The 15,608-nt window shown below is 43.2% G+C and overlaps 1 protein-coding gene across 1 annotated transcript in view; it reads right to left on the minus strand.

Moving 5' to 3' along the window:
* The window catches only part of LOC128703261 (uncharacterized), a gene marked incomplete at its 3' end in the record, with an annotated part of 199,359 nt that overhangs the window by 38,546 nt on the left and 145,205 nt on the right, over positions 1–15,608 (minus strand). The window contains exons 3-6 of the mRNA XM_070080256.1: positions 10,148–10,260; positions 9,316–9,441; positions 8,739–8,995; positions 7,138–8,032 (exon numbers count right to left, since the gene is read on the minus strand). Coding sequence (XP_069936357.1) covers positions 7,138–8,032; positions 8,739–8,995; positions 9,316–9,441; positions 10,148–10,260 — 1,391 coding nt within the window. The remainder of the gene's footprint in view (positions 1–7,137; positions 8,033–8,738; positions 8,996–9,315; positions 9,442–10,147; positions 10,261–15,608) is intronic.

Genomic DNA, 15,608 nt, shown 5'->3' on the forward strand with positions numbered 1-15,608 from the left:
TTCATGTATGGTACATGATTGGTCCTCAACTGGGGGAACATTGTTCATGTATGGTACATGATTGGTCCTCAACTGTGGGAACATTGTTCATGTATGGTACATGATTGGTCCTCAACTGTGGGAACATTGTTCATGTATGGTACATGATTGTTCCTCAACTGTGGGAACACTGTTCATGTATGGTACATGATTGGTCCTCAACTGTGGGAACATTGTTCATGTATGGTAAACTATACCGACAAAATAAAGAATTAGAAACAAGTGCAACATCTGGGTATCTATATTGAGGCAACATTAGTGAAAATAATACTTTTTTACGTAATTCGAACCCGCCTGAAAAGAGATTTATAATAATAATAATAGTAATAATATTTTATATCAGGATAATACAATGTTTATACAGAGATTAGCGACATTTAGTCGTGACTGTAAAAGCTTACAGTTATGCTGAGTATTTCTGGCAAACTGGAGCCCAAGAGCACAGTGAATCTCAGCACACTTTTACAATGGGACACTTGTGCCTTATGTATCTGCTAACATGTTTATACTAAGGTATTTGAGGTTGCAGATCATGATAATGAATGTGTCGTTGTCTATATGAAGTTCAGTAAGGAATTTGTTAGAGCTCATCACAAGAGACTGAAGCAGAAAGCAGCGATAGAAGAAATTCTGTCCTGAATTGAGTGATGGTTGACTAATAGCTGACAAAGTTGCATTAAGATGAACAATGAGAATGGGGACCCGTTGCATATGGTATTCCATAGGGTCAGTGCTGGGCCCCTTGTTGTTCATGATGTATATGAACGACGTAGATCAGGAGGGGAATAAAAACAGCGATATAAGCAAGTTTACCAGTGACACCTAAATTGGCCGTCATATAATTTCTAATGAGGACAAATTTATGCTCCTCATCCCAAGAAAAGAAAACAACTACAGTTTAGTAATCTTAAATCAAACTGAGAGCGAAAAAAAACTTTAAGAGATCAGTTTAGCAACAAATTATAACCTAGACGTCAGTGGAAAAATGTTTACAATAAGCCCGTTAGATTTTCTGGCTTTATATAAAAAAATACTTATAATAAAAGACATCAGGTTATACTTCAGTTTTATATATTTTTTGGTTAGGCATCCTTTAGGCTGTGTTTCTCAGTTTTGGTCTGTTTATTTAGAGAATGAAGTCACATACGCTGGGAAATATACAGAGAAGGATGACACATCTGATTCTTTTTATCAGATATCTGTCCTGAGAAGATAGGATACAGACGCTTAATTTGTACTCTCAGAAAAGGCATAGAATTAGTATAATATCATTGAAATGTACAAATTAACAACTGAAATTCGTAAAGGGAATATATATATATATATATATATATATATATATATATATATATATATATATATATATATATATATATATATATATATATATATATATATATATATATATATATATATATATATATAACGAGATGGAAATATCTAAACGAGAAAGAAATCGCAGCAGTGGATTCAGATTCGGCAAATTTAGATTTATAAATGAAATAAGACAGCACTGACTTAGTAACAGAGTTGCAGATGAGTGAGATAGTTACATGCAGCATCAGTGATGCAGGACTTAGGGTAATCTTAAAAATACATGCGCATGTGACTGTGTTAGACCTGCCTAGCATGGGCCGGCATCCCCACCTCAGTGTTCACTAATCTTATGTAACCTGTTCCACGTTAATATAAATAAGAGGATGTGAGATGGAGCGGCAACAAATTTTCAAATTTCTGCAGAAAAAGAAAAGCAAACATGTATAGACCTTGCAGGTGTTACAACACCTGTTGTATAGACTTTGCAAGTGTTAAAACACTTGTTATATAGTTTTGCTAGCCATTGCCGAAACGTTTCCACTACAAAGATTCCCAGTTGTTGCACAGGTGTCTCATTTCTCAGTCTCTGGCTAATAATAAAACGTTAAATTTAGGCGAAACTCCGTAAATTGACCCGAGACTTGGAAACCAAAAGAAACATTTATTATAATGAAACTGTAAAGTTTCAAGACACACACACAGAGTAGACATTCTAGATGGTTTAGATTTTAGCCAAATTTACTGGAATACCTTAACTGGTAGTTTAGCGTCCAACAACTTTTATGAATGCGGTTGAGAACTGCTCTTTTCGAAGCAGTCTGTGACTGTGCCACCCAGAGGCAGTGACCACATGAACCTTGTTCTGTTAAACAAGCGAACACTGTGAGTTCAAGTCGGAATAGATGACTGTCGATGAATAAACAGGAGAATGAACGGACACTCGAATTGTAGAAATGAACGGTACCAGCGCAGGACCTGCTAGAGATCACGGTAGGGCTTGGCACAATGCAATCACAAATCTATTGCCAGGGAGAATGACGATGGCGAAAGTGTAGAGAAGGTTAACAAATGGATGAATCTGAGATCAAAACATATCCTGTGAGAAGAGAAAAAAGGAGAAGGGTCGCTCACATTAAGAGAGAAGTAAACACAGGATGAAGAAAGTTAAGCGAGACTGCCAGAAAAATTACAATGTCTGGCGAATCCAAGATCAAACCCAAATGATTTATTTGTCATGGATCAGGAAAACAAACTCACATAAGACCAAGAAATGTACTTCTAAGAGACGTTTCCCTCCAATCTTCGCACGAGGAAATGTAAATGGTGGTCCAACAATTAATTATGTGTGGCCTGAAGAAAACAAATTATTGGGGGCCTAAAGAAAATAAATTATACAGGGCCTGAAAAAAATAAATTATTAGGGAACCTGAAGAAAATAAATTATAGGGGACCTGAAAAAAATAAATTAAGCAACGTAAGAGTCACAAGGAACAATGTTATCAAGAAAGTAGACAGATCACAGCAAAACAAGTCACTGGGCCTCGACTAACTGGGCTGCGTAAGATACACTTCCAGAGAGGTGTCGTGCCTGAGATGTGATGACCAGTGCAACTGTTATCATTACGTCACTACTATCATACTACCGCCCAGTAAGCAAGGCCTCAATAATAAATTATAATAATCATTAATAAACGATGTAAGAAGCCATATTGATGAGCGTAGTTTGATTAATGAAACTCAACGCAGATTGACAAGATGTCGTTTTTGTCTGACAAATTTACTGACTTCGGTAAAGTATTCGAGACATCAATGATAAAAAAAAATTATCTGGGTTACAGCAAGGCTCTTGATAAAGTCCCACACGGAAGACTGTTTAAGAAAGTGGCAGCTCACGGTATTAATGGAAAAATTCTCTTTTGGATCGAGGAATGGTTGACTACCAGGTAGAAGAGAGTTTGCATCAATGGAGCGAAATCAGACCAGACAAAAGTGGCGTTCCACAAGAGTTAGTTTTAGGTCTCATTATTGTTCGTAATTTTCGTAAATAACCTTGACAATACAATACAATACAATACAATACAATACAATACAATACAATACTTTATTTAGACATGATGCACAGTTACACAAGGAATTATAGTTGGGTGTACATGCCAAAGCGACATGCGACGAGGAAATAAGAAACATCATGAGTAAATCTGAGGAATGAGACATTTGGGAATCGTTGTTGAAGAAACGTTTCGACAGACAGTGTCTTCTTCAGTGCAGAGAAAGATGGAAGATGAGCAGAAGTCTGAGGTAATTAGTCCCTCGGTCTGGAGTCAACGTGTTCAGTCCATCAATAACAAGACTGATGGACAGGACACATTGACTCCAGGTTGAGGGACTAATTACCTCATACTCCTCCTCATCTGTTGCATAAGTGTCTCATTCTTCATCTTGTCAGTTGTCTAAACCATTACATCATATGAGTAAATTTACTGACCACACAAAATTAGACCAAATACTAGATTCTGAGGAGGACACCACTGAGGAGGACACCACTGAGGAGGACACCACTGAGGATTTGGAGACGCTGATGTCATGGTCGGAAAAGCGTCAGGACCAGTTAAGTGTACAAAAGCGCAAAGCTCTATCTCTTGGGCCTGAAAATAATCCTCACACTCATAAACCAGGTGCTGTAGAATTTGATCACACAGAATATAAACAAGACTTGAGTCATGGTAAGTGGAAATGTGAAGATGAGACCAGTGTTTATGTTTGAAGGTGTTCCGTCAGTCACCTCACACACTGAGGTCCGGGGATCGATCCCCGGTACGGGTGGAAACATTAGGGCGCATTTCCTTAAGACACCTGCTGTCCATGTTCACCTCGCAGTTAAGTAGGTACCTGGGTGTTACTCGACTGGTTTGGGTCTCATCCTGGGGACAAAACTGACCTAATTTGCCCGAAATGATCTGCATAACAAGCGGCTTTCTATATAGTATGTCACTGATGTCAGCTATGGCATGTGTACCTTGTATTATGTACTTGTAGAAATAAAGATTATTATTATTATTATTATTATTATTATTATTATTATTATTATTATTATTATTATTATTATTATTATTATTATTATTATTATTATTATTATTAAGGCTAAATAAATTATAAAAATGCATTGAACATGCAGAAATCGATGAGAAAATTAATCCTTTATGTAATGAACCTTCATTGGGAGGTTAAATTGAGAAGTGTTAAAGTATATTGTCTATTGAGAGGTAACGAAGGGAAGCACGAACGTAGCGTACAGGTGGTAGACAGGTGGTAGACAGGTGGTAGACAGGTGGTAGACAGGTGGTAGACAGGTGGTAGACAGGTGGTAGTGAGGGTACTGAAGATGGTCAGGCAAGAACACGAAATACTGGACCCAAGGTTGGATAGATTTAGATTTAGAAAGAATATAGGATAAACACACACACACAGGTACGTTGCAAGATGCTTACTGAAGAGATGTTTCGCCACGATGGCTTCTTGAGTTCTGATGTAGAGAACGGGCGAAATGTTGGGTATGTTTCCTTACACCTGGGGTTATTGTTCACCTAGCAGTAAGTAGGTACCTGCGTGTTGGTCACCGTACACCTGCTGTTACTGTTCACCTAGCAGTAAGTAGGTACCTGAGTGTTAGTCACCGTACACCTGTTGTTACTGTTCACCTAGCAGTAAGTAGGTACCTGCGTGCTGGTCACCGTACACCTGCTGTTACTGTTCACCTAGCAGTAAGTAGGTACCTGAGTGTTAGTCACCGTTCACCTGCTGTTACTGTTCACCTAGCAGTAAGTAGGTACCTGAGTGTAAGTCACCGTACACCTGCTGTTACTGTTCACCTATCAGTAAGTAGGTACCTGGGTGTTAGTCACCGTACACCTGCTGTTACTGTTCACCTATCAGTAAGTAGGTACCTGCGTGTTAGTCACAGTACACCTGCTATTACTGTTCACCTATCAGTAAGTAGGTACCTGAGTGTTAGCCACCGTACACCTGCTGTTACTGTTCACCTATCAGTAAGTAGGTACCTGCGTGTTAGTCACCGTACACCTGCTGTTACTGTTCACCTATCAGTAAGTAGGTACCTGCGTGTTAGTCACCGTAGACCTGCTGTTACTGTTCACCTAACAGTAAGTAGGTACCTGAGTGTTAGTCACCTTACACCTGCTGTTATTGTTCACCTAGCAGTAAGTAGGTACCTGGGTGTTAGTCACCGTTCACCTGCTGTTGCTGTTCACCTAGCAGTAAGTAGGTACCTGGGTGTTATTCACCTTACATCTGCTGTTATTGTTCACCTAGTAGTAAGTAGGTATTTGGGTGTTAGTCACCGTACACCTGCTGTTACTGTTCAGCTAGCAATAAGTAGGTACCCGGGTGTTAGTCACCTTACACCTGGTGTTACTGTTCACCTAGCAGTAAGTAGGTACCTAGGTGTTTGTCACCTTACACCTGTTGTTATTGTTCACCTAGCAGTAAGTAGGTACCTGGATGTTAGTTGACTCCTGTGAATCCCACATGTATCTTAGTCATACGACTATCTGTTTTGAAAAACATTAATACATAGGCCAGTAGGCCTGCTAATCGGCCGCATCTCCTGTGCTGCCATCTGCAACTACCGCACCTCACTTCTGGTCCAGAATATATATAACTCTCAACGTGCCTCCACTTCAGTGATCAACACTACTGTGTAGCATTTATGTACCACTGTTATCAAGGTAGAGGGACTGACCACCTAAAAATTACCTTGTCATTTCTTTGTCTATCATAGTTGAGGGACTGATCACCTCAATCAGGTCTTCAGGCGTGACTGTAGAGAGAACTACGGTCAGTAATGTGTAGTGTAAGAGGTCAAGTAACATTCTTAGAATTAATGTATCAAGTAAACTTTAACAATAGATTAGAAATCTGTATGAATAAGCCTCTTGCAGTGCTGCCTGCTGCAGCCTGGTGTTATCCAGTGCGGGCAGCAACAAGCAGTAACGCCACGCCTGCTGTCTCCAATAAATAACACCAGTATAGAACACGTTTCGATCCTGGGACCTTGATCAAGGTCCCAGGACCAAAACGTTTTCTATAAAATATATCCTAGTGTTCGCTCACGTGTCTTTTTAATCCAATTTTTGGGTATCAGTTACCAAGGATTAACACTGGGAGGCCTACAGGCCTACTCATATTCTTTTCTGATCTGCTTTATAAGGATGACTCTGTATATTACGTCTAAAAGATTATTCTGTTCTTAGCCTGTGTTCACCTGAACGTATGGCAAATGAACACTAAAACTCACAGGCCAGTGCGTTAACACACTGGCCTGTGTTTTAGGGCTCGCCATGGGTTCGAGTCCCATCCAGCCCCTGATTTGACTGAAGGAGTCACTAGTTTCCTCGATTAATGTCTTGAAGTGTGCATTAGGCGATCTTCAAGGCTGAGGGACTGATCTCCTCTCACTACCTCTCTACTTCTACCGTTTCCAGTATTGTTATTACCTCAGTGTTCTACTGACGATTTCTGATGCATGGGCGAAAAGTCCCTTCAATAACGATACCTACGTTTTGCACATATATCTTATTCATCAGTAGTCCCCCATTCTCATGTTCATACGAAGAAGCCTCTGGTGAGCGAAACGTCTTCAAGCTCAAGATAACTACATATTGCACATGTGTTGTTCATGAAACTGTTGGTACTGTGTACCAATAACATAATGGTACAGAGTATGATGGCAGGATGTGTTGAACAAGTCATTGATATACTCACAATCTTCACTTTCAATGATGTTCATGTCTGTTTCTCCAGGCGGAGTTGTAGTGGCATCCTGATCGTGGCTGCTGCTGCTGGTAGTGCTGGTGGTGCTGCTGCTGGTGGTGGTGGTTGCTTGCGTGGGTTCGTGAGCAGTTGTGGTTGAGGGAGTGGTAGTTGTTGTTTGGGTGGGTGAATGGGTAGTAGCGGACCTCTGAATGGGTGCTGGAATAGTAGCAGTAGTTGTGTGCATCTGGTTGGACGAGTGGGTAGTAATATTAGTAGTAGTTAATCCCTGGGCTGGTATAGGGGTGCTGGTGGGTGTCTGGATGAGTGAATGAGCATCAGATGATCTAAGTGTGGGTGCAGGAGTAGTACTGGGTATCTGGGTGCTGTTTGAGTGGATAGTAGTGGACCCTAGGGTAGTTACGGGCGTAGCACTGTATATTTGTACGGTTGCCTTGGTTATATTGGAAAATTTGTCCGGAAGAAGCAGCATTGAGATATTATCACCGTTGTTCTTGTCGCCAACGTTCTCTTCTGCATGTTGCTTCGCGTTATAGTGTTGCCCGTCAACGTATTCACCATCAACATGTCTTTCATCCGGTTGCTTTGCGTCCTCACCAGTAAACACTTGACGTGTGGGAACAATGTTAATGACTGGATATACATTGTCGTTCCCTGTTAAGGCTGAGTTGTTACGATGCAGGGCCTCAGCAACAGCGTCATCAGCAGCACTAGCAACAACAGCAGCACCAGCACCAACACCAACAGCAGCACCAGCAGCAGCACCAGGTTCAAAGAATGCTGCTTCCCTCTTGGTATTAGCATTACGCCCCACTAACATCTCAAGTACCGCAGCCTCGTCTGAAGTTCCACCAAACAACACACGTTGTCCTCTCTCTCTGAGAAACTGTTTATGAAATATATTAGTAAGTAACACGTACAAAAAGACCTCTATGATACCACAACAATTATGCTAAACCAAAAAAAGGGGTAAATTTAACGTATAACCCCCTCGACAAATCACTCTATCACTGAATAAAGTCATCTCACTGATGGTAATTACCAGCTAAATTTAAAATGCTCTAAGATAGGATGAGCAGAATTGTGCTAATTAATTTTAGTGGTTTTCACTCTTTTCTATGTTAATTGCAGACAGACCAAGTTACTTCACAAGAATATATCGATTGATCCATTAGTTTTTTTTTTTCCGAAAAATATCTATTTTTTTTAATGCAGGTCGATTTGTTTATCCCAGTCTGCCTTAAATGTACGTATTATTAACAAAACAGACATGTTAACAAAACAGACATGCAATAATAATATAACAGCCAGTCACATAATAGTGTCAAAGTTCATTAGTTTTCGTGTGAAAACTCATTGAAAATCTCTGAAAGTCTTTCAAAAAGAAGAAATAAATTCAGCTAGTGAACAATGGAGATAACTTGACCTTCGTACACAAGGGAAATAAAAATCAAAATACCGTGACTGGACCAATACACAAATAACCCGCACAAGAAACTGTTTTTCGCAAAGTAATCTAAGATGTCTAGGCGTCATTCTCCTATGTGCGGGTTACCTGTGTGAGACATGAGGTGGTAATAAAGGTCACTTACCTGTTGAAGACCCGGGAGACCGCGAGACCGACGGCGGAATGGTCTCACCAGGGCTGGGACCAGACCAGAGCGACGGGGGGAGGTGATGATGATGGAAAAACGGCTAGAGTTGCGGATGTCTGCGTCGATAATGACATCGAAGAGAGGAGCACCGTTCATCCTGAACATCTCCAGCAACGCTCGCGTCAGATTCCAGCTCTCCGGCTGGAACGGTCGACCCACCTGGAACTCCGCCTTAGACTTCAGCATGTCGAACACTGCAAACACATCGCTAAAGTAAAAACGCGAGTAACCACTTCTCTACACTTATCTTCCACTTAAGTTGTTGTGCAAAGTGTCATTCTTAAATATTATAAAGCAAATAAAAGTGACAAATACTTTAATACAACAACTTAATGGAACAAGTTCTTATAATAATTCCAGAAAGAATTGCCTTATGTGGTATGTTGTAAGGGGACGGACAAGGACCAACATTCTACGAACATCGGTACAATCCAACACCCAATGTTGATACAAACCGACTCACAGTAAGGAGACGGACATAAATCAACTCAAAATAAAGGACACGGACACAGACCTGGCTTCAGGTCCGCCTCTTGCTCGTCAGCCACATCAAGGCAGGACTGGTAGAAGAAAAACAGGTCCCGGTACGGCTTGGTCTGCAACAACTCCTCCGGTACTCCCTCCCCGGTCTTGAGGAGCTCTGTGGAGGTATGAGTGTCTGTCAGCATGTGTTGAAGAATTATACATATGTTCAACATCTTTATTTGCAGACGTTTTGCCATCTGCTGGCTTAATCAATACAAACCTTGAATGTAGATGAATGGTTCAGAGAACCGACAAGTTGATAAATTAGACACATGTGCAACACTTGGGTTTACCTGGAGTTTACCTGGAGAGAGTTCCGGGGGTCAACGCCCCCGCGGCCCGGTCTGTGACCAGGCCTCCTTTATCTTTAACGAGGAAACGTTTCGCCACACAGTACATGTACTGAGTACATGTACTGAGTACATGTGCTGAGCACATGTGCTGAGCACATGTACTGAGCACATGTACTGAGCACATGTACTGAGCACATGTACTGGGCACATGTACTGAGCACATGTACTGAGCACATGTACTGAGCACATGTACTGAGCACATGTACTGAGCACATGTACTGAGCACATGTACTAAGCACATGTACTAAGCACATGTACTAAGCACATGTACTGGGCACATGTACTGAGCACATGTACTAAGCACATGCATTCACAGCTGAAGACACGCTGAGGACATATAGTAAACACATGTACTCAAAGGTGAATACAGATATTGAAGACAGGAATTGAAGATATGTAATGAATACAGGTACTCATTGCTGAGTACAGGACAAGTACTGTGGATAAGTAATGAGTGCAAGTACTTACGGCTTAGTTTGGTGTCGATGTATTCAGGCAGGATGTTGTGGTTGATCCCGTAGAAGAGTGTGTTGGCATCTGCCTTGTGTATGTTCGCCTGAATCCAACCACCACACGCATACCTGCAACGTGCAACCTTGACTCACGAAATCTTAATAACACGATTACAAACAAACCAGGGTACTGGTTGGGTTAGAATCCATGGCCAGTGAGTCGTAAAACTCCAGGCCAGTGCGTTAACCACTGGGCCAGATGGCTACAATAAGACTCATCCAATTAGGTATAGTTATACACCATAAGGAGGTTAGCACGTGCCACCACTGTGACCACAAATGCAAGTTTTTACTCACTTGCCATGAGTTCTAATCCCACCCATACCGCAAGGTGGTAAGCTTGAAGTCTGATGTCAGAAACCTGCCCGACTGTGAGAACAATGTAGATCTCAGGAGTCTGATGTCAGAAACCTGCCCGACAGTGAGAACAATGTAGATCTCTGGAGTCTGATGTCAGAAACCTGCCCGACTGTGAGAATAATGCAGCTCTCAGGAGTCTGATGTCAGAAACCTGCCCGACTGTGAGAATAATGCAGCTCTCAGGAGTCTGATGTCAGAAACCTGCCCGACTGTGAGAATAATGCAGCTCTCAGGAGTCTGATGTCAGAAACCTGCCCGACTGGAGTCTGCCTCCGTCGAGCTGCCTGAGAAATCTTTATGGCTTAGTTTTTACAATCAGTGATGAAATCTGCTGGGTAACATAGCTTAGTAAAGGTGCTAGGCATATAACTGCATTCTTCCTGGAGGAAGCCATGGATCAAGACCGACGTTCCTTACATGTCTTGCACCTCACCTGTTTCTTCGCCTCCCTGCGCACTCATGTTTACGTTCACACTCTCAGTTTTTGGCTTGATAGAACCCACTTTGTGGGGCGAAACGTAGTCAGTAAAGGAACACAAAAACGGATATGCTATTTATGCTTCTTTGGCAGTGTTTCCCTCACGTATAATGTCTCAAGGTAAACACAGGATGCCGTAACACTGACACTGGATCCAATGGCTATACTTCTAACAGTAAAACTGTTGATGTTGTTCCAGTAGGCCTACTGGAACCTGCTGATGTTGTTCCAGCAGGTCTACTGGAACCTGCTGATGTTGTTCCAGCAGGCCTACTGGAACCTGCTGATGTTGTTCCAGCAGGCCTACTGGAACCTGCTGATGTTGTTCCAGCAGGCCTACTGGAACCTGCTGATGTTGTTCCAGCAGGTCTACTGGAACCTGCTGATGTTGTTCCAGCAGGCCTACTGGAACCTGCTGATGTTGTTCCAGCAGGTCTACTGGAACCTGCTGATGTTGTTCCAGCAGGCCTACTGGAACCTGCTGATGTTGTTCCAGCAGGCCTACTGGAACCTGCTGATGTTGTTCCAGCAGGCCTACTGGAACCTGCTGATGTTGTTCCAGTAGGCCTACTGGAACCTGCTGATGTTGTTCCAGTAGGCCTACTGGAACATGCTAAGCAAGTAATTCTCTATTCCAACTCTTCTCACTCTTGTATGTATTTAACATATTTTTTAAAGCTTCTCATTGATTAAGCTTCAATGATTCTACTTGGCAGGTTGTTCCACTCATCTTGGCAGGTTGTTCCAGTCATCTTGGCAGGTTGTTCCACTCATCTTGGCAGGTTGTTCCACTCATCTTGGCAGGTTGTTCCAGTCATCTTGGCAGGTTGTTCCACTCATCTTGGCAGGTTGTTCCATTCATCTTGGCAGGTTGTTCCACTCATCTTGACAGGTTGTTCCACTCATCTTGGCAGGTTGTTCCACTCATCTTGGCAGGTTGTTCCACTCATCTTGGCAGGTTGTTCCACTCATCTTGGCAGGTTGTTCCACTCATCTTGGCAGGTTGTTCCACTCATCTTGGCAGGTTGTTCCACTCATCTTGGCAGGTTGTTCCACTCATCTTGGCAGGTTGTTCCACTCATCTTGGCAGGGTGTTCCACTCATCTTGGCAGGTTGTTCCACTCATCTTGGCAGGTTGCTCCACTCATCTTGGCAGGTTGTTACACTCATCTTGGCAGGTTGTTCCACTCATCTTGGCAGGTTGTTTCACTCATCTTGGCAGGTTGTTCCACTCATCTTGGCAGGTTGTTCCACTCATCTTGGCAGGTTGTTCCACTCATCTTGGCAGGTTGTTCCACTCATCTTGGCAGGTTGTTCCACTCATCTTGGCAGGTTGTTCCACTAATCTTGGCAGGTTGTTCCACTCATCTTGGCAGGTTGTTCCACTCATCTTGGCAGGTTGTTCCACTCATCTTGGCAGGTTGTTCCACTCATTTTGGCAGGTTGTTCCACTCATCTTGGCAGGTTGTTCCACTCATCTTGGCAGGTTGTTCCACTCATCTTGGCAGGTTGTTCCACTCATCTTGGCAGGTTGTTCCACTCATTTATAACTCTATACCAAACGTATATACTCTCTTACAAGCTCCTAGACTGGATTTCATCTCTTTTTGAATCCATTGTGCCCTGATATCGCCAGACAATTTGACTTTTTCACACCAAGAGACGAAAACAGACTCTTAACACATTCAATGTTTCCCTAGCTGCACACGTTTTTTTTTTTTTTAACATCAACAGTTTTACTGTTAGAAGTAGAGCCAGTGGATCCAGTGTCAGTGTTACGGCATCCTGTGTTTACCTTGAGACATATTATACGTGAGGGAAACACTGTCAAAGAAGCATAAATAGCATATCGCTTATTGTCTTCCTTTACTGGCTGCGTTTCGCCCCACAAAGTGGGTTCTATCAAGCCAAAAACTGAGAGTGTGAACGTAAACATGAGTGCGCAGGGAGGCGAAGAAACAGGTGAGGTGCAAGACATGTAAGGAACGTCGGTCTTGATCCATGGCTTCCTCCAGGAAGAATGCAGTTATATGCCTAGCACCTTTACTAAGCTATGTTACCCAGCAGATTTCATCACTGATTGTAAAAACTAAGCCATAAAGATTTCTCAGGCAGCTCGACGGAGGCAGACTCCAGTCGGGCAGGTTTCTGACATCAGACTCCTGAGAGCTGCATTATTCTCACAGTCGGGCAGGTTTCTGACATCAGACTCCAGAGATCTACATTGTTCTCACTGTCGGGCAGGTTTCTGACATCAGACTCCTGAGAGCTGCATTATTCTCACAGTCGGGCAGGTTTCTGACATCAGACTCCAGAGATCTACATTGTTCTCACTGTCGGGCAGGTTTCTGACATCAGACTCCTGAGAGCTGCATTATTCTCACAGTCGGGCAGGTTTCTGACATCAGACTCCTGAGAGCTGCATTGTTCTCACAGTCGGGCAGGTTTCTGACATCAGACTCCTGAGAGCTGCATTGTTCTCACTGTCGGGCAGGTTTCTGACATTAGACTCCTGAGAGCTGCATTATTCTCACTGTCGGGCAGGTTTCTGACATTAGACTCCTGAGAGCTGCATTGTTCTCACAGTCGGGCAGGTTTCTGACATTAGACTCCTGAGAGCTGCATTGTTCTCACAGTCGGGCAGGTTTCTGACATCAGACTCCTGAGAGCTGCATTGTTCTCACAGTCGGGCAGGTTTCTGACATTAGACTCCTGAGAGCTGCATTGTTCTCACAGTCGGGCAGGTTTCTGACATCAGACTCCTGAGAGCTGCATTGTTCTCACAGTCGGGCAGGTTTCTGACATTAGACTCCTGAGAGCTGCATTGTTCCCACAGTCGGGCAGGTTTCTGACATTAGACTCCTGAGAGCTGCATTGTTCTCACAGTCGGGCAGGTTTCTGACATCAGACTCCTGAGAGCTGCATTGTTCTCACAGTCGGGCAGGTTTCTGACATCAGACTCCTGAGAGCTGCATTATTCTCACAGTCGGGCAGATTTCTGACATCAGACTCCTGAGAGCTGCATTGTTCTCACAGCCGGGCAGGTTTCTGACATCAAACTCCTGAGAGCTGCATTGTTCTCACAGCCGGGCAGGTTTCTGACATCGTTTTCAGCCTTTCTGTTAAATGTAAGACTTCAATAGACAGGATAACTTCCAGCACCATTAAAGACTTATCAACAAAGAGAAACATGCAATACAGCTCTCCAGGACTACTTTATGAAGTAGTCCTGGACTACTTTATGAAGTAGTCCTAGACTACTTTATGAAGTAGTCCAGGACTACTTTATGAAGTAGTCCAGGACTACTTTATGAAGTAGTCCAGGACTACTTCATGAAGTAGTCAAGGACTACTTTATGAAGTAGTCCTGGACTACTTTATGAAGTAGTCCAGGACTACTTTATGAAGTAGTCCAGGACTACTTTATGAAGTAGTCCAGGACTACTTTATGAAGTAGTCCTGGACTACTTTATGAAGTAGTCCTGGACTACTTTATGAAGTAGTCCTGGACTACTTTATGAAGTAGTCCTGGACTACTTTATGAAGTAGTCCAGGACTACTTCATGAAGTAGTCCAGGACTACTTTATGAAGTAGTCCTGGACTACTTTATGAAGTAGTCCTGGACTACTTTATGAAGTAGTCCAGGACTACTTTATGAAGTAGTCCAGGACTACTTTATGAAGTAGTCCAGGACTACTTTATGAAGTAGTCCTGGACTACTTTATGAAGTAGTCCTGGACTATTTCACGTGCACCACAACTACAACCACTACTACACCACCACCAAAACTACACCACCACCACAACTGCACCACCACCACAAGTGCACCACCACCACAACTACAACCACTACTACACCACCACCAAAACTACACCACCACCACAACTGCACCACCACCACAAGTGCACCACCACCACAACTACACCACCACCACAACTACACCACCACCACAACTACACCACCACCACCACCACTACACCACCACCACAACTACACCAACACCACCACAACTACACCACCACCACAACTACACCACCACCACAACTACACCACCACCACCACAACTACACCACCACCACAACTACACCACCACCACAACTACACCACCACCACCACAACTACACCACCACCACCACTACACCACCACCACAACTACACCAACACCACCACAACTACACCACCACCACAACTACACCAACACCACCACAACTACACCAACACCACCACCACTACACCACCACCACAACTACACCACCACCACTACACCACCACCACAACTACACCAACACCACCACCACAACTACACCACCACCACAACTACACCAACACCACCACAACTACACCACCACCACAACTACACCAACACCACCACCACTACACCACCACCACAACTACACCACCACCACTACACCACCACCACAACTACACCAACACCACCACCACAACTACACCACCACCACAACTACACCAACACCACCACCACTACACCACCACCACAACTACACCACCACCACTACACCACCACCACAACTACACCAACACCACCACCACAACTACACCACCACCACAACTACACCA

Source organism: Cherax quadricarinatus, unplaced genomic scaffold (genome assembly GCF_038502225.1).
Source record: "Cherax quadricarinatus isolate ZL_2023a unplaced genomic scaffold, ASM3850222v1 Contig254, whole genome shotgun sequence".
In the NCBI taxonomy this organism is placed as follows: domain Eukaryota; kingdom Metazoa; phylum Arthropoda; class Malacostraca; order Decapoda; family Parastacidae; genus Cherax; species Cherax quadricarinatus.